At 41.6% G+C, this 25,221-nt stretch overlaps 1 protein-coding gene across 2 annotated transcripts; it reads left to right on the top strand.

Annotated features, from left to right (window-relative positions):
- Nucleotides 1-511: 511 nt before the first annotated feature.
- On the top strand, nucleotides 512-25,210 carry rab9b (RAB9B, member RAS oncogene family). Of its 2 annotated transcripts, none has more exons than XM_060927487.1 (2): nucleotides 512-772; nucleotides 22,283-25,210. In XM_060927487.1, exon 2 carries the CDS (start codon nucleotides 22,312-22,314, stop codon nucleotides 22,927-22,929), a length of 618 nt encoding a protein of 205 aa, XP_060783470.1. In that variant the 5' UTR covers nucleotides 512-772; nucleotides 22,283-22,311; the 3' UTR covers nucleotides 22,930-25,210. The 2 variants fall into 2 exon arrangements, with proteins under 2 accessions (XP_060783470.1, XP_060783469.1); XM_060927486.1 differs by lacking the exon at nucleotides 512-772 and adding an exon at nucleotides 11,028-11,403.
- Nucleotides 25,211-25,221: the final 11 nt, after the last annotated feature.

A 25,221-nucleotide genomic window follows, 5' to 3' on the forward strand; every position in this document is an offset into this window, starting at 1 on the left:
ACTTCCAGGCCTGTGGTGTCTCAATGACTTTCTCTGCCGTTTTAATTACCCGCTGCAGCGATTTCCTCTCAGCCAGGGTGATACCACTGGTGAGAATGCTTTCAACAAGTCCTCTGTAGGCTTGGATGAGGGGCTGTTTAGTCATTTCTAAAGTCCGGCCTTCAGCAGTACAGATTTCTCTAATGTCCGTATTTCTTGTAGTGAAGTAGTACATGTTCTACAGTTTCTGGATTGCTACAGTGTTCACATTTTCCAGTATAATGTTTGCCCGTTATGTTTAAACGAAAGTTAAGCCCTGTATGTCCTATTCTTAAACAGGCGATCATGTTTTCTTCTCTCTGACTCCTGCCCCCGATCCTTCCAATATTAACCTGTCTTTGAATCTTAAGTCTCCTTGTTTCATTGCCATCCCAATACTCCTGCCAGGCTGACTTTGCATAGGTCTTTATATAAATGATATTGAAATCGTGTGAACGTGTGCGCTTTATCGCCATCTAGCGTTAAGGAGACACATCACAACGTAAAACAGAGACCTAAACAAGGGAAAATTAAAATAGAAAAAAAAAAGACAACATATACAAATGAATTGTAATTTAAGGCACTGTTATAGAAGCTCTTTGTTGTTGCTTTTTGTTCTATAAAGCTGTAATTTAGCACAATCCTATCAGCGCTGGTGGACTTTAGGACCAAGAGAAGACAGATGGTTGAGTGAAGGACACGCAGGCAGGAGCGCGACAAATCTCAGCAGCAGGGACGCGATATACATAATGAGGTAATTTCGAGAACGTTTCAGAAAAAAAAGTGAATAAACTCATAAGCTGACTCGTGTTTTTGTTGGGTTATGCAGGTTACCATTGTGGTTTAACATGTATAGGTTGAGTTCGTGTATAATTATGACTGCTTTATGTTGCACAACGTCCATAGTCCTTGCCGGTAATATAAACTGCAGTGGATGATGTGTTGTAGCTAGCTAAGATTAATGCTAACCAGCGGACTTTACGGTTTTATTAAACGAAAATGGTGTTAAAAAGAAAACACGTATAAAAACGATGATTTTAGTATGAGCTTTCTGAGAAAAGATCCTAGATAAAACGCTTAGAACAGTTTGAGCAAGTGCAAGCTAAAAACACTAGCTAAAAACACTGCTTGTCAGTGGTGTTTACGCATGCGCGAAGCTCATCTGTTTCCTGTTTCGTTCCCTTGTTCACTGACTCATTTACCCACGGCTCGGAGTTCTGTTTGCAGGTCTTAGTCTTAAAGTGAGGGAAATCAAACAAGCAATTACTGTCTTCGTTTCATGTAGCTTCTGACTGCTGTAGTGCAGTGTCAATAAAATCAGATTAATGTATTCAGTCTTCTCTTTCAGAGTTACTGACACAAAGTTTTTTTTTTTTTTTTTTTTAATCCCCAAACAGACCTGGATCAAATCCACCTATCCTTGACTTGCAAGTGACGTCAAAGCAAAATAGAAACCCGGATGTCGGCCATGTTGGTGGATATACAAATGCGGGGTCGAGAGACGTTCCATACGAAACAGTCACGTGTGCGGAACTCTGTTTTTTCACTGCTTTAAAGGAACAGTCCACCGTACTTCCATAATGAAATATGCTCTTATCTGAATTGAGACGAGCTGCTCCGTACCTCTCCGAGCTTTGCGCGACCTCCCAGTCAGTCAGACGCAGTCAGACGCGCTGTCACTCCTGTTAGCAATGTAGCTAGGCTCAGTATGACCGATGGTATTTTTTGGGGCTGTAGTTAGATGCAACCAAACTCTTCTGCGTTTTTCCTGTTTACATAGGTTTATATGACCAGTGATATGAAACAAGTTCAGTTACACAAATTGAAACGTAGCGATTTTCTATGCTATGGAAAGTCCGCACTATAATGACAGGCGTACTAACACCTTCTGCGCGCTTCGGCAGCGCATCAATGCGCTGCCGAAGCGCGCAGAAGGTGTTAGTACGCCTGGCATTATAGTGCGGACTTTCCATAGCATAGAAAATCGCTACGTTTCAATTTGTGTAACTGAACTTGTTTCATATCACTGGTCATATAAACCTATGTAAACAGGAAAAACGCAGAAGAGTTTGGTTGCATCTAACTACAGCCCCAAAAAATACCATCGGTCATACTGAGCCTAGCTACATTGCTAACAGGAGTGACAGCGCGTCTGACTGACTGGGAGGTCGCGCAAAGCTCGGAGAGGTACGGAGCAGCTCGTCTCAATTCAGATAAGAGCATATTTCATTATGGAAGTACGGTGGACTGTTCCTTTAAACTATGCCATATCTTTGTGCTCACAACAGTACTCGTGACCGTGGCACGTTCCGATTTTTTAGAATTCCGTCCGTGATTTGGAAAGAGAGCAAAGAAACGAAGGCTTAGTATGGAGAGGAGACGAGCACGGCTGAACAACATCGGCAGGGCTGATCTAATAGAGGCTAAAACCAAAATAGCTTGTGATTGCAGTAATTTTATCTCAGGTGAGATTCAAAAGCTTTCTGTATCATCATGGAAGAGTTTTATTTCGTGCTGCTAGAATTTTGCTATAAAATGAGCGTTGTTTGGTCGTGGATATAATTTTAACACGTGTATTACCATTTGGCTTCTAGGAGCTCCAGCAAAACTATAGAGGGCTACCGCGTGACGTCACCGTACCGCGAGATTTTGTTAGGGCGCCATATTGGAAGACCAAGTACATACAATATAAAACAAACTACGAGCGAGAGTGAAGTGACACAATGGCTGATAATTCTGGTTATGTGAGTACATTACCAGCTGCAGAAAGGGCACGGTATGTGGAGAAACTGGCTGTGATTGATGGGTTTGACCCATATGATAAGACTCGGGGCAAGGGAGAATGGAAACATAAGGAGGACCTGACACCAATTCTGCCATCTGTTTGCTACCCAGACATTGTAAACATTCAAATAATCAGTGCAGATTAAATGAAATTCTCCACTATCATGTTAAAAAATTATAGCACTTGACCACTATTGCAATCTGTATTCATGCTGTTATGGATTTTTTTTTAATTTCATAATTTATTTTTAATTTACTACTTATCTGTTTTTATTTATATATCTTTGAATTATTTGGACATGGGGGAAAAACTATATTTAAAATCCAAAGAGGGATGGAGGGAGGAAAATTACAACAAAAGAAAGAAATGAAATAACAAATGTGATAAAATTTAAGGATGTTTTTATTAAGTAAACATTTTAAAAAATGTTCTACAACACTAGCCTAGTGACTTACCAGTAACAAAATGGTCTGAACATATTCTGTACTGTTGTAGACTTGAAGTATTCAGATCTGCTCTGCATAAAGCAGCTAAATACTCTCTCTGTCTCCTGGCAGAAAGCTCCTTGGTTTGCTCCCCTTGTGTCTCAATCACAGCTGGTATTCTGAAGAAAGACTTCTTTTCACCTTTCCCATCAGCTTTGTTAGAACACCCTAACACAGCACAGAAGTTTACCATTGTAGGTTTTTGATGAACCAAGTGCCTCGTGGGTTCACATACCGCGCGCTGCCGTTATTTTCCCCCTAATCACGAGTTTGTTGGTCTTCCAATATGGCGCAGGGTTTGTTTACTTCCGGTTTCGGGTGACGTCAGTGCAAGGGGTCTATATGATAGAAACAATCCAGACCGCAATATCTGGGTCCTCGATGGTCGGTAGAAGCCTCTTATCTTCAGAAAAGTCTGACTCCACCACCCTCTTTTTTTTTTTTTTTTAAATAATATGGGTCAAAACCACACGTATCTATCGACTGTTTAAATCATGGCAATGCTGAGGAAATTCAGAATTGTTTACGTACACGCTTTCAGCGGCTGCCATATATCCACCATCATGGCGGACGCTCATGACGTAGCACATTTTGATCACGTGGTTGCAAGTCATACAAATCTATGTATGATTTTTACTGACAACTTTTGGGGAAAAATTATCCAAAAAAATTTTTTACTCCAAATACGCTTACTGTACATGCTTTGGGGCAGTCAACGATTTCCAAAAGTAAATAGTTTAAAATATGTGATCATATAGCACACATTTAGAACTAGCTACTACAGTTACTCAATCTTATGAGACAGATGTAAAAGAATATCCTCATTAATGCTACACTTATATAGTTTTATCCAACAACACAAAGCAATACAATAAAAAGTAATTTTGTTTACTTGTTCTTTCCATGTTTCCATGTGGAAACTGAGGTATCTGTGCCCAAATGCTGTTCACAGTGCTACTAGAAAATCTGTGAACGCTTTTTGTATTCCTGCATAAACTTGACCTGAATGTGATCAGATTTTCATCTAAATGCTAAAACTATATATAAAGAGAACCCAACTAAACAAATGATACAAAAACCATTCATATAGGTGTTTTTTTTTAAACATTTATTTATTGAGCAAAATTATCCAACATTAAATTTTAGGGAAAAAAAAGTATGTGAAACTTTGCTTTCAGTAACTGATATGACCACAACATTTCTATTGATTTAAGGTCTGGACTTTGACTGCACCATCTCATCTCATTATCTCTAGCCGCTTTATCCTGTTCTACAGGGTCGCAGGCAAGCTGGAGCCTATCCCAGCTGACTACGGGCGAAAGGCGGGGTACACCCTGGACAAGTCGCCAGGTCATTACAGGGCTGACACATAGATACAGACAACCATTCACACTCACATTCACACCTACGGTCAATTTAGAGTCACCAGTTAACCTAACCTGCATGTCTTTGGACTGTGGGGGAAACCGGAGCACCCGGAGGAAACCCACGCGGACACGGGGAGAACATGCAAACTCCGCACAGAAAGGCCCTCGCCGGCCACGGGGCTCGAACCCGGACCTTCTTGCTGTGAGGCGACGGTGCTAACCACTACACCACCGTGCTGTGCCGCCCCTGACTGCACCATTCCAAAAAAAAAGTTAAAATTCTTTTTTTTTCCTATTTGTTTTGTACTAGTGGATGTCAAACAATTAGAATATTATGAAAGTTTTTTTTGGTAATTTAATTCAAAAAGGTAAACTTTAATATATTCTGTATTTATTACATGTAAAGTGAAATATTTCAAGCCTTTTATGTTTTAATTTTGATTGACCTACAGCTCATGAAAAATCAGAACTCAAGTATCTCAAATTATTAGAATATTTCCTAAGATCAATCAAAAAAGGATTTACAATACAGAAATGTTCAAATTCTGAAAAGTATGTTCATTTATACACTCAATACGTGGTTGTGGCTCCTTTACCATGAATTACTGCATCAATGCGGTGTGGCATGGAGGTGATCAGCCTGTGGCACTGCTGAGGTGTTATTGAAGCCCAGGTTGCTTTGATAGTGGCCTTCAGCTCGTCTGTATTTTTGGGTTGGGTGTTTCTCATCTTCCTCTTAACAATACCCCATAGATTCTCCATGGGGTTCAGGTCAGGCAAGTTGGCTGGCCAGTCAAGCACAGTAATATCATGGTCAGCAAACTATTTGGTTGTAGTTTTGGCACTTTGAGCAGGCGCTAAGTCCTAAGGTGGAAAAGGAAATCGGCATCTCCATAGAGTTTGTCAGTAGGTTGAAGCATGAAGTGCTCTAAAATCTTCTGGTAGATGGCTGTGTTGACTTTGGACTTGATAAAACACAGTGGACCAACACCAGCAGATGACATGGCGCCCCAAATCATCACAGACTGTGGAAACTTCACACTGGATTTCAAACACCTTGGATTCTGTGCCTCTCCACTCTTCCTCCAGACTCTAGGACCTTGATTTCCAAATGAAATGCAAAATTTACTTTCATCCAAAAAAAGGCCTTTCGACCACTGAGCAACAGTCTGGTTCTTTCTCTTCTTAGCTCAGGTAAGATGCTTCTGACGTTGTCTCTGGTTCACAAGTGGCTTGATATTAGGAATTAGCGACAGTTGTAGCCCCTTTCCTGAAGACGTCTGTGCGTGGTGGCTCTTGATGCACTGACACCAGCCTCAGTCCCAAGTTCTTGAATTGGCTTTTCTTGACAGTCCTCTCAAGTCTGCGGTCATCCCTGTTGCTTGTGCACCTTTTCAGCAATGACTTTCTGTGGCTTACCCTCCTTGTGGAGGGTATCGATGATCGTCTTCTGGACAACTGTCAAGTCAGCAGTCTTCCCCATGATTGTGGCTGTGTGTACTGAACTTGACTGAGAGATGCACAGTATTTATACTGTTTTCCTCAAACTCAAAATGAAATACTCCTATTTTGAGATTTAATTTTTTTTTGCACTGTAGGCCATAATTATCAAAATTATAATAGAACAAGTGTTGCCAGGCAAAACAAACCTCGCCCGGTAGCACTTATGATGAATATGAAGGAAGATATTGCAAAAAAAGATTTTGACCTTGTGTGTGAACATACTTGGCCAATAAACATGGTTCTGATTTTCTGCTGCTCTCAGCCAATAAGAATACACTGCACTGCTTACTGCTCTCAGCTAATCAGAACACACCGTACTGGGCAATTTTTACACTCTTACATTCTTACAGCACGATGACACAGTGGGTACCGCCTCTATTGCCCCTTTTCCACCAAAGCAGTTCCAGGGCTGGTTTGGGGCCAGTGCTTAGTTTGGAACCGGGTTTTCTGTTTCCACTGACAAAGAACTGGCTCTGGGGCCAGAAAAAACAGTTCCAGGCTAGCACCAACTCTCTGCTGGGCCAAAGGAAAGAACCGCTTACGTCAGCGGGGGGGCGGAGTTGTTAAGACCAACAACAACAAGACCGCGAAAGATCGCCATTTTTAAGCGACGAGAAGCCGCAGCTGTACAAACGCGAAGTCATCCATTATTATTATTGTTGTTGTTGCTGCTGCTGCTGCTTCTTCCGTGTTGTTTTTGCTTCGATATTCGCACCAAGGTTAATGCAAACGTAGCGACGTAATGACGTATACAGCGACGTAATGACGTGGCTCCGCTTAGCACCGCGAGCTATGGAAAAGCAAACTGGTTCTCAGCTGGCTCGCAAGTTGAACGAGTTGTGAACCAGCACTGGCCCCGAACCAGCCCTGGAACTGATTTGGTGGAAAAGGGGTATATATGAAGCAGTAGCCACAAAAACCTTGACTGGATGACCCCCAAAATGTTGGAGGTTCTATTTGAGACCAATGCCCATCTATCCTGAAAGTTTCATGAAGATTGGTCCAGCTGTTTTCCCGTAATATCATTAACAAAAAAAAAAAAACAAACGAACAAACCCCACTGAAAACAATACCTTGTCCCCTGGTGGACTCTGTCCCAGGCAAGGTAAAAATGCTTTAAAACATTTCTTTACGTGTAATGAGTCTAGAATATTTAAATTTTTCACTTTCTTAAGTAACTGATGGAAAATATTGAACTTTTTCATGATATTCTAATTGTTTGAGATGCACTAGTAGACTTGTGTGCTTTAGGGTTATTGTCTTGCTGCATAACCCACTTAATGTTAAGTTGCAGTTCATGGACTGATACTAGTGCATCTCAAAAAATTAGAATATTGTGAAAAAGTTCAATATTTTCCATCAGTTATTTAAGAAAGTGAAAATGTTATATATTATAGATTCATTACACACAAACTAAAATGTTTCAAGCATTTTTCTATTTTAATTTTAATCAGTATGGCATACAGTACAAAAACATAAAAAAAAACATCTCAAAATATTAGAATATTTCATTTCGAGTTTGAGTAAAACAGTATGAACACAGTGTATCTCTAAGTCTAGTTCAGTACACACAACCACAGTCACGGGGAAGACTGCTGACTTGACTGTTCTCCAGAAGATGATCACTGATGCCCTCCACAAGGAGGGTAAGCCACAAAAGGTCATTGCTGAAAAGGGTGGCTGGAAAAGGTGCACAAGCAACAGGGATGGCCGCAGTCTTGAGAGGATTGTCAAGAAAAGTTGATTCAAGAACTTGGGATAGCTTCACAAGGAGTGGACTGAGGCTGGTGTCAGTGTATCAAGACCCATCACGAACAGACGTCTTCAAGAAAGGGGATACAAGTTTCGCATTCCTAATATCAAGCTACTCCTGAGCCAGAGACAATGTCAGAAGTGTCTTATCTGGGCTAAGGAGAGAAAGAAATGGACTGTTGCTCAGTGGTCCAAAGTCCTCTTTTCAGATGAAAGTACATTTTGCATTTAATTTGGAAATCATGGTTCTAGAGTCTGGAGGAAGAGTGGAGAGGCACAGAATCCAAGGTGTTTGAAGCCCAGTGTGAAGTTTCCACAGTCTGTGATGACTTGGGGTGCCATGTCATCTGCTCGTGTTGGTCCACTGTATTTTATCAAGTCCAAAGTCAACACAGCCATCTACCAGGAGATTTTAGAGCACTTCATGCTTCCACCTGCTGACGAGCTTTTTGGAGATGCTGATTTTCTTTTCCAGCAGGACTTAGCATCTACCCACAGTACCAAAACTACTACCAAATGGTTTGCTGACCATGATATTACTGTGTTTGATTGGCCAGCCAACTTGCCTGACCTGAACCCCATAGAGAATCTATGGGGTATTGTCATGAGGAAGATGAGAAACACTCGACCCAAAAATACAGATACGCTGAAGGCCACTATCAAAGCAACCTGGGCTTCAATAACACCTCAGCAGTGCCACAGACTGATCACCTCCATGCCACACCGCATTGATACAGTAATTCATGGTAAAGGAGCCCCAACCAAGTATTGAGTGTATAAATGAATATACTTTTCAGAAGTTGGACATTTCTGTATTGTAAATCCTTTTTTTGATTGATCTTAGGGAATATTCTAATAATTTGAGATACTGGATTTCTGATTTTCATGAGCTATAAGCCATAATCATCAAAATTAAAAAAGGCTTTAAATATTTCACTTTACATGTAATGAATATTGAATATATTAAAGTTTACCTTTTTGAATTAAATTATGAAAAAAAGGAACTTTTTTTCATGGTATTCTAATTTTTTGAGATGCACTAGTATATCCTGACATTCTCCTGTAGAATTTGTGCAATCCAGAATCCATTGGTCCATCAATAATGGCAAGCTGTCCTGGACCCAAGGCAGAAAAGCAGCCCCAAACCATGACCCTGCCACCCTCGTGTTTTATGGTTTAGAGGAGGATCTTATGTTGGAATGCAGTGTTTAGTTTTTGCTGACTATAATGCTTTTCATTTAAACCAAACAGTTCTATTTTGGATTCATCTGTCCACAGAACATTCTTCCAATAGGCTTCTGGCTTATCCATGTGGTTTTGTGCAAACTTCAGATGGGCAGCAGTGTTCTTTTTTTGGAGAGTAGTGGCTTCCTCCTTGCTATTTTGCCAGGCACACAGTTCTTGTTCAGTATTTTCCTGATGGTGGACTCATGAATATTGACATTACTCAATGCAAGAGTGGCCTGTAGTTATTTAGATGTTACCCTGGGGTTCTTTATGACTTCCTGTAACGTTATTCCCTGTGCCCTCGGACTAAATGTTGCTAGACGACCACTCCTTGGGACAGTAAAAGTGGTGCTGAATTTCCTCCATCACCTGCCTCAAGGCCTCTGCATGCTCTTGCGACAAGGCTTTCGCAGATAGCTTTTCGCAGACAGTTATAATTTATCGTTGAGCGGGGAGTAATAGGCGTGCGCGATGTTATTCACCGCCACAACGCAAGAGGGTGCGAAGTCACGAAATCGCTAGGAGTAGTTGGTGGGTGTGGTTAGTGGAGTGTTTATCCTCCGGTTACTTATAATGACTAGAACTGGAGTCGTATAGATGTACGTACTTCCTCACTTCCTCAATCAACCGCTCTTCGTGCTGCTCCATCTTCGCTCGTGTTTTTAAAAATGGCGGTCGTGAAAACAAACCAAACCGGGAAAGTAAGGAAGCGGAAGTGCGTGTGCAGCGGATGTAGAGTGGACCAATCAGAGCCCTCTTGTCTGCGACGCTGTCTGCGAGGCTTCTGCGGTGGTAACAATTTTTGGGAGGTGCGCGCAGAGCGTCTGCGAAGGTGGGGGGGGGGCTACGCAGACACCATCTGCGAGGACTGGGTTGTCAGCATAAATTGGCCTTCACAGTGGATTGGTGGAGGGTAAACTCTTCTGTAAATCATCTAAACTCTCATCTGATTGCCATCCCCTTGATTGAAACCCCTGATTTTAATTACCACTTTAAATTAACTTGTACTCCGACAGGTTCACATAATTTTTCTGACCGAGATGTTTTAAGATGGATCATTTTGCTCAATAAATAAATGTAAAAACTGTAATGCTTTGTTAAACTGGGTTTTCTTGATCTAGTTTTATGACTTAAAGGAAGATCTGATCACATTTGTGAAATGCACAATTAAAGGAGAACTGAAGTCATTTTTAAACTTGCTTTATTTCTTAATGTTATTCAATTAGGTTTTTGGTTTTAGTAACCTTATCTCGTGACTCGTATTGGCAGCTAATTGCAATTAAATATTATACTTATCTGCCTATTTGGTTTTTAGCCATGTTGAATTTAGTTCATTTGGTCCACGGCAGGCGTCACTTATCCACGCGATCTTCACAAGACTTGTGTAAGACTTCGAAACGTTAAGTGTCAGCACCGCCATTTTGAAAACTGTTTTCCAAATGAGATATTGCACAAAAACGAGTTTAAATGATGATTACAGCTTACTTTTTTCAAACTTTCCTGATTGCTATCAAAACAAACAAAGCTTCCGGCTTGATTACATCAGCGTTTGAAAGAGGGCGCACGCGTCTTTTGACAACGTTGGCAGATATTGGTAACTTTTGATTTCCGTTCTACGTTTTACTTTGTCCTGCGATGTCTCGCACAGGTCTCAACAAATCTTGTTTACGGCCGTTGCTTTGACTCGTATATTACATAGCATATTTCAAACACTCATAACTTGCTATAGCAGTGATTAAAATAGCTATCAAAAATGCATTCCTACATTTAATAAAATGAGAGAAATAGAATTTTGATGATGATAATTTGCCTTTAGTTCTCCTTTAAATAGGGTCCACAAACTTTCTAGTGGCACTGTATCCTTCAAAACAGTACCATCTCTGAAAGGAAAAATTGTCAATTTTGAGCTTACTTTACAAACTCATTTGAAGAATGAAATACATTTAGAATAAATGCATAATTGTATGGTTTCAATTCAACAAGTGCACTCAGACTTCCGTTATAAGTGAACTGATTTTCACTCCAGGTGTGGTGTGCAGAGGTGTTGATTTAAATGCTGAAACATTTCTTTTCCTCTCTTGCACCTTATACTCTGACATTCTGCTGTGAAATACAAACTCCTGTCATTAACCAATCTCTGCGTGTTCCTGAGGGAGGGAGTTTCCTTGTCCAAAGTCTGTATCATCCATGCAGAAAAACACACAAGAACAAGGCTGTTTAATTCACGGAACTTTCTTCAGCATGCTGGGTATCAATTTACAAGCAGGTTAGAGTTTTGTGAGTAATGCAGAATACAGCTGTGAGATATATATGTTTAATTTGATAGTATTAACTTTTTTTTTAAAAAATTTATCATTAAAGGACAGTTGATTATTTTTGTACATGTCTGCTTGAAATTTTGGGGTCAGAGGGAAGAGATAGCAGTGGGTGACACGGTGGTTAGCATTGTTGCCTCACAGCAAGTAGGTTCCAGGTTTGAACCTCACTGCTGACTGGGGCCTTTCTGTGTGGAGTTTGGATGTTCTCCCTGTGTCTGTGTGGGTTTCCTCTGGGTGCTCCAAAGTTTAAGTAAAAATAGTTACTTTGTTAGCATACTTCGTGCCCGTCCCAAGCCTAGATAGATTGGGGAGGGTTGCATCAGGAAGGGCATCCGGTGTAAAACCTATGCCAAATCAAATATGCAGATGAATCATTGTGGCAACCCCTAGTGGGAGCAGCTGAAAGAAGAAAAAGAAGGTAAGAGTTAGCAGTAAGGCAGCTGCTCAAAAATAATTAACAACCAATTGATTTATCAGTTAATTTGCCATAATGGTCTCAATCATTAGGAGAGTCTTGGGCTACGTTTACACTAGACCGTATCTGTCTCGTTTTCTTCGCGGATGCACTGTCTGTTTACATTAAACCGCCTGGAAATGCCTGGAAACGGGAATCCGCCAGCGTCCACGTATTCAATCCAGATCGTGTCTGATCCGGTGCTGTGTAAACATTCAAAATACGCGGATCCGCTGTGCTGAGCTCTAGCTGGCGTCTCATTGGACAACGTCACTGTGACATCCACCTTCCTGATTCGCTGGCGTTGGTCATGTGACGCGATTGCTGAAAAACGGCGCGGACTTCCGCCTTGTATCACCTTTCATTAAAGAGTATAAAAGTATGAAAATACTGCAAATACTGATGCAAATACTGCCCATTGTGTAGTTATGATTGTCTTTAGGCTTGCCATCCTTCCACTTGCAAGTAGTAAGTGATATGCACTGAGATCACACACACACAGCGGCTCAGTCCCGAATCGTGGCTTGTGCACTTCACTCGCGCGCTGTGTGAGCTGCGCAGGGCCGGAGTGCGCACCCTCCAGAGGGCACTCGCTGATCAGGGCGGAGTGATTTGGAGCGCAGGATGCCTGCGGAGCCGAGCGTATCCGCGTATTGGCGTTGCTGTGTGCACGGCTAACGGTTTTAGTGTAAACGCGAATCGTTTTAAGAACATTAATCTGATGATCCGCTGATTCGACATAATGTAAACGTAGCCTTATTGAGGAGACCATCCATTATCTATACCAGTGTTTCTCAACCAATGGGCCATGGCCCATTAGTGGGCTGCAAAAAAATTTTTTCAGGTTGAAGTAAAATAATAATAATAATAATAATTTATTATTTTTAATGTTTTTTTTTTTTTTAAACTCATAGTACAGTACAATTGCTGGGTTGCATCCGACATCACATCTGTCTCATTAAGCTACGGTCAGGCTTGTAGTACTCAAGTCCAGGACTCGGACTTGAGTCTGACTCGTGCCCTAATTTTAAAGCAGATATGCAGAACCTTTATTTTTTAAATACATTTCTGAGTGGATAGTATCTTCATCCTTGACTCTTGTATGCTGCATAAATGGGAATAAAAAAAATATATATATATATTTTTGATAGTTAAAATCGACCGCAAAGTTGGCATTCGAGCTGCTCCGCTGAGCCAGCCAGCCCTGAGTGCGTGACGTCACAGCAGGAACCGGTTTTAAAGCTGAGGCCTTTGACAGCTATAGACCAAAATCATATAAATAAAAATTTATGGTGAAAGTAAGAAATACCGTTACCGACTTGCTCAACTAAGACTGATTTGACTTCATTGATTGTGGGTTGACTCTCATTAAAACAGGATAGGTGTTATAACTTATGCAACATGCATGTACATGCATGTATTTTCACTGATAAAACGTAAAAGGCTAATTAAATAATCAGATGAACTGAGACAATCACATTCTGAAGCAAATTAAATAATCTTATAACGGTAACTTAAATACACAATACAAGTTACATGTATTAATCTAAATGCAGGTAAACAATGTGTTTTATATCCAAATGAGAGTCGGAGCTTACCCGTCTGTGTTCTCGCTTCTTGAAGGCCAATCTTGTGACTGGTTGTTTTGAAACAATCTGACTTTCAGTTGTTTGTTCAGTTCTCCATTCATTCGCTTCTTCCATGTAAGGGTGAGATGGCAGCAATATCCAGTGGAGAAATCAGACAGCTGGTCCACTCATTCTATATTTTGTCCATACGGAGTACTCCGCCATTACTGCTGGGCTCAGGCAATTACTAAAACCCGGGACGGAACCAGTGGCGGCTCCAGAGATTTTTCCTTAAGGTGGCAAAGGAGGGGCATAGGTTCCAGGAGGGGGGCATAGGTTGTCGATGCAGCAGTTTATGCAAATCAGAGAAGTCATTTTTACTTGCGCTCAAGAAAGACTCTGTAGGTGCAATTGGTAATTAAGTGATCAATCTCATTAAATTGAATCAGTCTCACTGAATCATACCATTGAATCATTCTCATTGAATCAGTCTCATTAATTAATACCATTAATTTTGGTGCTTAATAATAAATTATCAAACAGCTAAATTATGGTATATTCCAAATTATTATGATCACTTACCATATTACATAACTCGTATGCACCTTTGAATTCTTTGAGATTGGGTACTTCAAAGATATTGGAACACAAATAAACACACAGTTTCAATAATAATTGAATTTATTATAACAAAGATTAAAAAATGAATGTCAGCAGATATATACAGATAAACAAGCATCAATGGTGTGTGTGTGTGAGAGAGAGTGATTGGAATCTTATCTGAGGTACGTGTTTGTGTGTGTGTGTGTGTTATCTGAGGTGTGTGTGTGTGTGGTCATGACCACGTGTTTCTAAGTACAGCAAGAGAGTTAGCTTTGGTTGCTAATTGAGATGGGTTGGCCACGTGTGGAGACACAGATTAGCCTTGTGTCGCTAGCTAAGACAAAGGAATGCTAGCTAAGGTGTGTTTGTGTGTGTGGCCTAAGCAAAAGTTAGCATGGATTGCTAGCTAAGGTGTGTTTGTGGTAAACAAAAGGTTAGCCTAGCTTGCTAATGACAAAAGAATTAGCCGTGTGGCTAGCTAAGGAGGGTGTGTCACCACGTGGGGTTTGAGAACAAAGGATTTAGCTCTGGTTGCTAGCTAAGATGTGTTGGCCACGTGTGGAGACACAGATTAGCCTTGTGTTGCTAGCTAAGACAAAGGGGTGCTAGCTAAGGTGTGTTTGTGAGGCCTGTGGAGGAGGGCCGCCACGTGTTCCCTTGAGACAATACAATTAGCTCTGGATGCTAATGGGACAAAAGAATTAGGCTAATTTCACTAGCTTATAACAGTACTGAATCCATTGAAATCTTGATGAGGTCAAAATGTGTCATAAGGAAATTGAGGATGTTAGTAAGGAATAAAGAGAAGCATGCACAGCCTATCTATTAAACAATTGAGAGATTAAAACCAAAATAGAACAATCATCAATTCAACACGCTGCGTGTTTACAGTGTACACATTTAAACCGTTCCTGAGTTTAAATTCACACTACTTCAATAAAGCCAATTCCTGACTAGTTTTATGCCCAAATGCCAGTCTTGCTTCAGTCTCTCGCCCTTTTGTAGAAAGCAGAGAATTCTTGGAGAGGCTGAGACTTTCAGAGTTTCACCGTTGTGAAGGCCTCCGTGAGGCGCAGAGAATTTCTTGGTCCGACGCGTGGTCGCTCGTGATGAAAAGAGAGTCTCTGATCAGACAATGTGCACAGAGAATTAATTAGAAGGATCCAGTCGCTTCTAATTTTAAATTAACTGCTTGGGCTGCAGTCGTACGTACTTATAATGAATAAAACCGGTTGTAACTCAAGCTGAGTTTAAAAATCGCGCGATCTTAGAGTCTACCGTGGCCAAAGGTAAACAAAGAAATCACGTTAAATCATGGCTCTTGCAAGAAAGAGAAGACGTCTTATCTTGGGTGCTCGGCGGAGCGAGTGATCCTCCTTGTGTCCAGGCAGCTGGTCCAGACGGAAAGGGAAAGTATGGCGGATTTCTGCCTCCCTTATGGAGTTGTGGAGGAAGTGACGTAGATGATCCCGCCCCGGCGTGACGCAGGTCAACGCGGAAGCTGGTGATGGGAGTTGTAGTCTTTAAAGGGACTGTTGTAGTTCTTAAGGCCTCTGCATGCTCTTGCGACAAGGCTTTCGCAGATAGCTTTTCGCAGACAGTTGTAATTTATCGTTGAGCGGGGAGTAATAGGCGTGCGCGATGTTATTCACCGCCACAACGCAAGGGGGTGCGAAGTCGCTAGGAGTAGTTGGTGGGTGTGGTTAGTGGAGTGTTTATCCTCCGGTTACTTATAATGACTAGAACTTTTTTTTTTATAATGACTAGAACTGGAGTCGTATAGATGTACGTACTTCCTCAATCAACCGCTCTTCATGCTGCTCCATCTTCGCTCGTGTTTTTAAAAATGCCGGTCGTGAAAACAAACCAAACCGGGAAAGTAGGGAAGCGGAAGTGTGTGTGCAGCGGATGTAGAGTGGACCAACCAGAGCCCTCTTGTCTGCGACGCTGTCTGCGAGGCTTCTGCGGTGGTCACAATTTTTGGGAGGTGCGCGCAGAGCATCTGCGAAGGTGGGGTGGCTACGCAGACACTGTCTGCGACGCTATCTGCGAGGACTGGGTTGTCAGCATAAATTGGCCTTTAGATGGACTGCGTACCTACAACTCTCAATCAAGTCATCTTGTCAAATATGTATTGAGCTATTGTACTATCAAGGAAAACGGATTCAACCATCTAAACCATCTTTTCTGAAAGTATATTCCCAAGCAATGAATGGAACTATTCTGCCCTAGCGATGTATCAAAAAATAGACAGATAGCGAACAGTTTAGATTGTGGATCTTTACTGAAGACTTCAAACTTATACAGATGTGTTCATCCTCGATTTCCGTAAAACTAAAACAAATTAAGTACATCACTAAACTGAATAGCACACAGGCGAAAACGCGAGCTAGGCTGACCTGCTAGTAATGCTAACAGAACGTCTCTCTCTGGGTGAAACCATTTCAAAATTCCGGGGGTGGGGTGTGAAACAACACAAATAACGGTAGGTAGAGATGAGATGAGGGCTTAGTATCTCTGTAGATAGATAACTGAATTTCAAAAATGTGTTTTAATAAATAATTATTTTTAAAATAGGGGGGCAACTGGGGTGGCAAGACATTATTTTTACAGTGGCAACTGCCACCTTTTGCCACCCCTTAAAACTGTGCCTGGACGGAACGGGACGTCACCGGTTTTAGCAACAACCGCGGGGAGGTCACTGCCCGAGCGATATGTCCCGTCCTGTTCCGTCCCGGGTTTTAGCAACAACTCTCGGGTCACTGCGGGAGGACTGGTGCAACTGAACTTTCCTTTTAAAAAAATAAAATAAAATAACTACAAGAAAAGGAAAGTATTTTTCTTTAATTGTTGGTACTGCACCCTTTTTCAATACGGGCTTATAGCCAACACTCCTGAACAGATTAGAGGTTTCATACGAGTCTTAAATAAAATGTGCAGAGCAGAGGAGAGACCACTTCATAGGCACTCGATGTGCCTGTAAACTTCTCGCAAAATGCGTCCAAATCTTTGCAGTTTGAACATTCTTGGATGAATGCAATGTAAATCCACCTTCTGTCGTGTTGCTGGCGGGTGCAGCAACACACCTACATGGCATGGTGATAAATTAGCTCAAAATGGAGGATCAGAGTTGCAGTCAGCTCTGTGTTTTTAGTATAGCGGAAATGGCGATGAGACTGATAGACTTCCTGCTGTAAAGTTACGGACGTCAAGGTCATTTCACTCAGACCACTACCTATAGAAATCACTTTAATCGTAAAATTACGATATTAGATTTATTGTTAACACTTAAAACTATTCCTGTGCTATTCTTGAGGTCTCAAGGCATTTATAAACGAAAGTGAGGCCATGGTTCTGTGTATATGCTTTAAGGACTCGTGAATTGACTTGGACTTGAGCGCTGATGACTCGGATTCGTGCATTAATTGCATTTGGACTCGTAAATTGGAGACGAGGACTCTGATTTTTTTTTCTTTATTTTTTGTAACATGCCATAATATTTTGCTGTAAGATATTTATATCTACACTAATTTTGTGCAAGAGTGTCACACCTGTGCGCCTTGGCATGTGTATCAGAGTCTCTGGTGCGTTTCAGACAGCATGCGCGCCGTAAACGACACTCACTTGCACAGGATTAAGGTGCAGTCAGCACGCCTATATAAAAACTGTGAAAACACACTTTGCAAAGTATTGCATTGTGTAGCTGACACATTACCGAGCCTTATTTCCTTGTTTGGTTTCCTGATTTTCCTGTTTCTCGATTCTGCCTCGTCTACGATAGCCTGTTTGTGCCTCGCTTAAACTATTGCCTGTTTTACGGTTTTACAATTTTGCCTGCCATTCTGGATTGTTGTTTTCACTTGTATTAATAAATACGCCTTCTACGCTTACATCCGTCTCCCAACCATCTCTGACAGAATACTTCGCACTCCCTGAAAATGAGAGTGCATGTTCATACGGCATGTTCAGGAGCAAACTAATGTTAATGGCGCTAAAACAGCCACCGTCAAATGGTGCAGTTGGAGTCTTGTTCTCGGACTCGACTTGGATCAATAGTGGACGTGACGCGAAAATTTTTACGCCTCCGCCACCTTAAGGTGCAGGAGGCATTATGTTTTCGGGTTGTCCGTGCGTCAGTCCCGAAACCTTGTGAACACGATATCTCAAAGGCTAATGGAAGGAATTTCACCAAACTTTCACCATTTGTGCACTTTGGGACAAAGATGAAATTATTAGATTTTGAGATCAAAAGGTCTAAGGTCAAGGTCACTGTGAGGTCAAATGTCTGTCCGAAAACCTTGTGAACACAATATCTCCAAGGCAAATGAAAGGAATTTCACCAAACTTTCACCATTTGTGCATTTGGGGACAAACATTAACTGATTTAGATTTTGAGGTTAAAAGGTCACAGGTCAAGATTACTGTGAGGTCAAATGTCCATCCCCAAATCACAACTTAATAAGGCACGTAGTCTACCAGGTGGAGGCATTCCCATTGACGCCGTTGGCGTCGAGTTCTATCTAGTTTTTAATGACTTAGACTTGAACACTGGGGATTCGAGACTGGACGGGGACTCGAGGTTTGGTGACTCACTACAACACTGGCTGTGGTCACACTCCAGCTCGTGATGCTTTGCGATGGGTTATCAATGAAAATGAGGCATTTTGATGGCAATATACACGTGAGCTAAAAGTTGTGGTCACACAGCACATGAACACTTTACTGTCACGCCTTTGCATGCTTGAGCCTGGCGCAGCTCGAGTGGCTGTGCGCGCTCACGGAGCGTGTTGTGCACGTACTTGGGACCTGGCCGTTATGGGAAACACCTGATACTGATTTGAGCACAGTCAGCAGATACGGACGCTGTTTTCACAGAGGCTTTGTGAAGCATTATTATTATCACTGTCACGTTTGTTTCTAGCCATGTTTATAACGCTGTTTAAATATTTATCAGTGTACAAGCCCAGAAATTCTTACTTACCTGGGCAAAAATGATACAGGACTTATCTTGTAGTGTGTTGATCCCCAGATCTTTAACCCAGCCACATATAAAAAGTTGTACTCCTCCATGCTCTTCAAGGTTTTAATCTGTTTGTTGGTGTAGAATGATGTCTGCAGCATCATGTAATTTGAGATGTTGGGGAACTCAACAGATGGATAATTTTCCAACTCGTAGGAAAAAAAAATCCTTCTTTAACGTGTAAGGATCTATCCCACTGAGTGGTTTCTATATCCACTTCTTTTGAGTGTACTTCTTGGTTTTAATAACTTGCTTGTTTTGTTGTACACAAACATGGCAATAAGTTCTTGTGTTAATTGGTCCACTTTGGGATCATTTAATCCCTTTTGACTGAGAATGCCCTGCATGCATGGTTTTATGTTGGCTTCTGGCACATCCATTCAGTTTTAAATACAATACATACAATTAAAAACAGTTTGTTTTTATTGCATTTATTTAATTTGTGGGCTCCAATCTGTATCATTTCCGTTAATACACTTTACAGTAGATTATTAGATTCTAACAGAATAGATAAACCAAAATAATTTGGGATTTTTTTTTTTTTAAATGGGCCTGACTCGTTACAAGTATGAATAGGTCTGCCTCAAAGTGGAAAAGGTTGAGAACCCCTGATCTATACAACTTTATCCTATTGAGGGTCGCAGGGGAGCTGGAGCCAATCCCAGCTGTCTTTGGGTGAGGGGCGGGGTACATCCTGGGTAGGTCGCCAGTCCTATCGCAGGGCTAACGCAGACAACCAGTCACATTCACAGCTATGCACCTATGGGCAATTTCCAGTAGCCATTTGACCTAATCCACATGTCTTTGGACTGTGGGAGGAAACCGGAGCACCTGCAGGAAACCATAACAGGTACGAAGAGAACGTGCAAACTTCACACAGAAAAGTTCCCGTCAGCTGCCAGGTTCAAACTCAGAACGTGCTTGCTGTGAGGCAGCAGTGCTAACCACTGAAAAGAACTGCATTTCAAGACAAATCAGATTCAAAATAAAGGCTTGTATCCACTCGCTGTCTCACTTGCTGAAACACTCAGGTGCCGAATGAATTTTTCTTGCCTTGTTTGTGTGGCTCAAATAATTTTCAATCCATGGAAACAACTCTAAAGCTTTGAGGTCAACTGTGTGTGGAAACAAATCTAAATTCTAATTTCAAATGACTACCGTGTAGTTACTGTTTAAAACCGGAAATGAGTCAACATTTGACAGTGTTCATTCATTGTACGTGTACTGACTGATTCTGAGTCCTGGTCTACATGTTTTCAGCACTGCATGTTCAGAGGTGAGAAAGAATAAAAACACATTTTATGACTGACTATCTTGTATCAACAGCAGTTCTAGCTTTGTTGGTAACATTTTGTACAGGTTAAACTTGGTCCCATGTTAGAAACAGAGTATCAGTCAGTATGTTTACATGCACATCCAAATCGAGCTACTGTCGGTAATCGAGCAAAGGTTCCCAGCAGGGGTGCCAGAGAAATCCAATCCTACATGCAACTGTGAAATCGAGCTATTGTGTAAGGTGCATTGTGCACTCGAGCCACAGGTGGCGCTACACGCCCCATCGTGTTGGTACACTTCCGGTTGTCGTCATGAAGAGCTATAGTGTTGCCAGATACTGCTGACGTTTTCCATCCCAAAACATGTTCAAATCCGCCAAAATGCATTTAAAATCTCCCAATCTGGCAACACTGGCAGTTCCGTGTTCAAGCTGTTAGGCTTGCTCTAACAGACTGTATGGCTACAAACTGTCCTGCGCAGACCACTGTTTTGTGCACAATTGTATATTTTTCTAAAGTCCATTTTTTGCTTACAAAAGATATTTTTTTTTGCTTACAATTTAACTTATGTCTTAATAAACACACAAAAAGTTCAATTGTTTTGTTTTTATTGACATTCTTCAGATGTTGGACACACACACACATATATATATATATATTACACACACACACACACACACACACACACACACACACACAAATACAATGACTTGTTTATGTACACAATTCACAGCTATGCAACAGTTGTACAGATATATTTGGTGATACAGTAAGTGAGCTAAATTTTAACAGTGCAAACAATGCCACAAAAAGAAAAGATTCATGCCGTTGTCATGATTCGTTGTCATGCCGACCGAGGCTGTTGTGTTTCCCGCTTGTGGTCTCATCACTCGTCACTTCCGGAAGGGGCAGTGCTGAAGTAAGTAGCTCGACTCCGTAGCTCGATAGGGTATACATGCACTAAGTAGCTCGGCAGAAATCGCATAATCTAGGTCGTGTAGCTCGATTGCGAGAAATCAAGTTCAGTTCAATTTCAGCCTAGCTAAGGTGTTTACATGCCATTTAGAGTTTCGATTTCAGTCGAGCAACGGCAGAAATTCGATTTTCTCTATGTGCATGTAAACGCACTAATTTGTCTGTTTGTTGCCGTCCTCATAGTTGAGGGTCAGCGATCCAGGAAGCTATCATCTAGCTTCCCTGAATTCTCTTGGGTGATTTTATAGCACACCAGAGGGACCCAAACCCTCATTTGGAGGTGGGTACACATTCATACCTATGGGCAATTTAGAGTAGCCAATCAGCCTAATCTACATGTCTTTGGACTGTAGGAGGAAACCCATGCAGACACGGGGAGAACATGCAAACTCCACACATAAAGGCCCCTGTCAGCCACTGGGCTTGAACCCAGAACCTTCTTGCTGTGAGGCAACAGTACACCACCATCAGCAACTAATATTCTGACATAATTGGCACAGTGCCAAAAATGAATTTGGCTTGGTGCCAACCAATTAGTGAGGCATCAGATTAAATTCCTGATAGCTGTTTTGCAAATCCATAGTAACAGTAGTGTCATTCTTGTCCAAAAATACACTTTTTAGACCTAGCTGAAACATCATGGACATTTGGAAGGCTTTTTGCCTGGAAAATGGACCATTTTGGGTTGCGTGCACATGATTTCATGTCGGATTTACAGTAACTTCCCTTGGTCCAATTTCACTTTGGTTTGTATTTCCTGCATACGGAGGCTTGGTAGTTTAATGCAGTAGGTATAACTCAAAATCCATAATCTGAGCATTTGGTATGAAAATCAAGTGTGGTCAATGACACCAGTTGCTAAAAGTGAGCTACCAGCTCTATTAATAATAACAACTCTTATTTAGTCTACATGTTTTTGTGTATCTTTTTTAGGTCACGTTGAACCTGCCATCTCTGGCATCATGAGTGGCAAAAGCCTCCTCCTAAAGGTTATCCTCCTTGGTGATGGTGGTGTGGGCAAGAGCTCACTGATGAATCGCTATGTGAGTGACCGTTTTGACTCGCACTCGTTCCACACCATCGGCGTGGAATTCCTGAACCGCGACCTGGAAGTGGATGGGCGTCCTGTCACGCTGCAGATTTGGGACACCGCAGGCCAAGAGCGCTTCAGGAGCTTACGCACACCATTCTACCGTGGCGCTGACTGTTGCTTACTGACCTTTGCTGTGGATGACGCACAGAGTTTCCACAACCTTGGTGCCTGGAAGCAGGAGTTTGTGCGCTACTCGGATGTGCGTGAGCCTGAGCGCTTCCCCTTCGTCGTGCTTGGAAACAAGGTGGACAAAGTTGAGGACGGTGAACGGCAGGTCCCCGAGGAGGAGGCACGTGCCTGGTGCCAGGAGAATGGTCATTGCCCATACTTCGAGACCAGCGCAAAAGACGACACCAACGTAAGCGCTGCCTTTGAGGCGGCTGTCCGTGAAGTGCTGGCCTGTGAAGATCACGTCGATCACAATTTGCTCGGAAGCACCATCGACCTGCATGGCAATCGCAAGGCACCACGCTCTTCCTGCTGCTGAGGATCTTGCTGAGATTAAAGGCTTCAAACGGTGTTAACCTTCTAGATGCTCCTCATCACTGCTGGCTCCTGCAAAGGCCAATGTAATGAAAAGGGCGTAGAATGAGTGCATCGAGTCTTGACTGAAAGATCTTCTAGGTTTATTTAGGTACGTTAGAGAAATACCCATACAGTGTCACTAGGACAGTAATTCTTTGGTCCGCTTCTCTGCCTACATTTGCAAAACAGCCAGTGGCATGATTGAAGAGGTGTTTATCCTCAATTTGAGGTTATGCTGAGCTGAGTTAAGTAAGATCTGTAACACTCGTAGAGTGGAATAGCATTCGTGTGGAAATCACCACATTGGAGCATCTAAGGATAAAAAGTCTGCTGTGTTGCATTAACCTTCTAGATGGTCCTAATCTCTGCCTACACTCACGAAAGGGCAACGGTACGATAAGGATGCAGCATAACTTTGTGCATCGTTTCTGGTTTGATCAGTGAGATATATTACACACACGCATTGCCAAAGGTGTGCTGTAGTCTCAAACTTTCCTGTAAAAGGCTCTTGTGCTGTGCCAGGATTTCTAACATCTCTGCTTTCTTTTTCTGGAGGTCACGCGGTTTCTACGTGATTCATGAAGCTCTCATTTCCCCCAAAGCACAGATGCCTTGCTGTGCAAATCCTTGTTCTCAAGCTTTGCTTGTCATAACTGTGGTTTATCAGATAGAATGCGTTTCTGCTTGCGTTGTTAACCACAGAGTTCCTACTTCTGTGTTTTGTAATGCAGGTTTATGCTATATTATGGTTTGTATGTGTATATACAAGGGGAAGACTTGATTGTTTGAATTACCCATCATGAGGCATTTTTAGTTTCTGTGCTTTTTTTTTTCCTTGGTACAAATGTTTTTAACGTCTGACAATGGAGCAGTCGTGTCTGAGCTGAAGGATGTACGAGTTCTCAGTCACTGAAAATAAGGACTGTCTTGCTCAGAAGTGTGCACTCACGTTCAGTCCTTCACGTCAGAGTCTAGGAAAGTGTTAAGGGTCACTCTCAACTCAGCACTAATTTGTTTTTGTAGGAGTTCTCTGGGTCAGCAGTTGTATAGCTCATTGTTTTGCTGCCCTTTACGTTAAAATTAGTTTTTGCTAATCTGAATGTGAAAAAATATAACCAAAGCACATTTGCCCTGGCATCTTGAGTTTAACTTTCATTGTATTACAAAAGGTACTAACGTGCACAGTTGTGTATCTTCAGATATATTTGGTACGTTCAGATTTTCATATTGTTGAGCATTTTATCCCCCCAGGCCCTATTAGATATTGACACTCTGCGTAAACCAGACCTGATTGATATCTACTATTGCTGCCTATATTTAAGCAACAGATGTAGCTCATCCTTCCACTCAAAGTTTATTCTCCTAAGTATTACATTAACTTGACGGATGGTCCTTGCCTTTGCTTGCTCTTGCATGTAAACTCCACAATGCTCTATGCGCCTCTCCTGCTAATGGTTTATGCAGTGGCCTATATGGGCTGCAAATCTCCATCCACTTATCGCAGATGTTTTAATAAGAATGGTTCACTGTGAAACATGAATTCTGCCGCTGCGCTTCCTCTCACATTTGCTACACAGAGCTCGACCAGTATTTATTCTCTGTATTGGAAAATGTTTAACTGCCAATAGCCATACCGTATTTTATGTTTAAGTACCTGCATAAGTTGTTTACTGTGACTTAGTTCTTGTTTTAAATGTTATTTGGATTTCATTTGTTAAGGTTTTTAATTCTAGGGAAGGGTTCTGTTCCTGTGTTTACTGGAAATGAGTTTTTGGTTGCATTTAATGATTTTTTTTTTTTTAAAAAGGGTGTAATTGATTTGTATCATTTGTTAACCAAGACCTAAGTTTCTGGTATGCTGCAATAATCCATGTTTACTTTGTGTGCTGATACATTTACACGTGGTCATGGAATACCATTTGCGTATTGCTTTGTAAATCTGCCACCAATCCACCTATTTATTACTGTAGTGACTTTACAAGTGTTAAATGCTGTATGGGTTGCACTTGATGTTCCCCAATACTGCACTGACATACTACAACAATACTCCAGCATCAAAGTATCTGCTCAATGCGCTTTCAACTGATTGAGTTGTGTAATGATGCCTGAGAATGGGTGCGTATCTCCTCAACCATCCAGCCCAGTCTCTGCAATAAAGGTGGTCATGACTGCTTTTGTTTACAAACCAAACTAATTTAGTTGGCAAATATCCAATACCAGTGTGAATAAACTTTACAACTGACTGACAGTGTGA

This window comes from Neoarius graeffei, chromosome 8, assembly GCF_027579695.1.
Source record: "Neoarius graeffei isolate fNeoGra1 chromosome 8, fNeoGra1.pri, whole genome shotgun sequence".
NCBI lineage: Eukaryota > Metazoa > Chordata > Actinopteri > Siluriformes > Ariidae > Neoarius > Neoarius graeffei.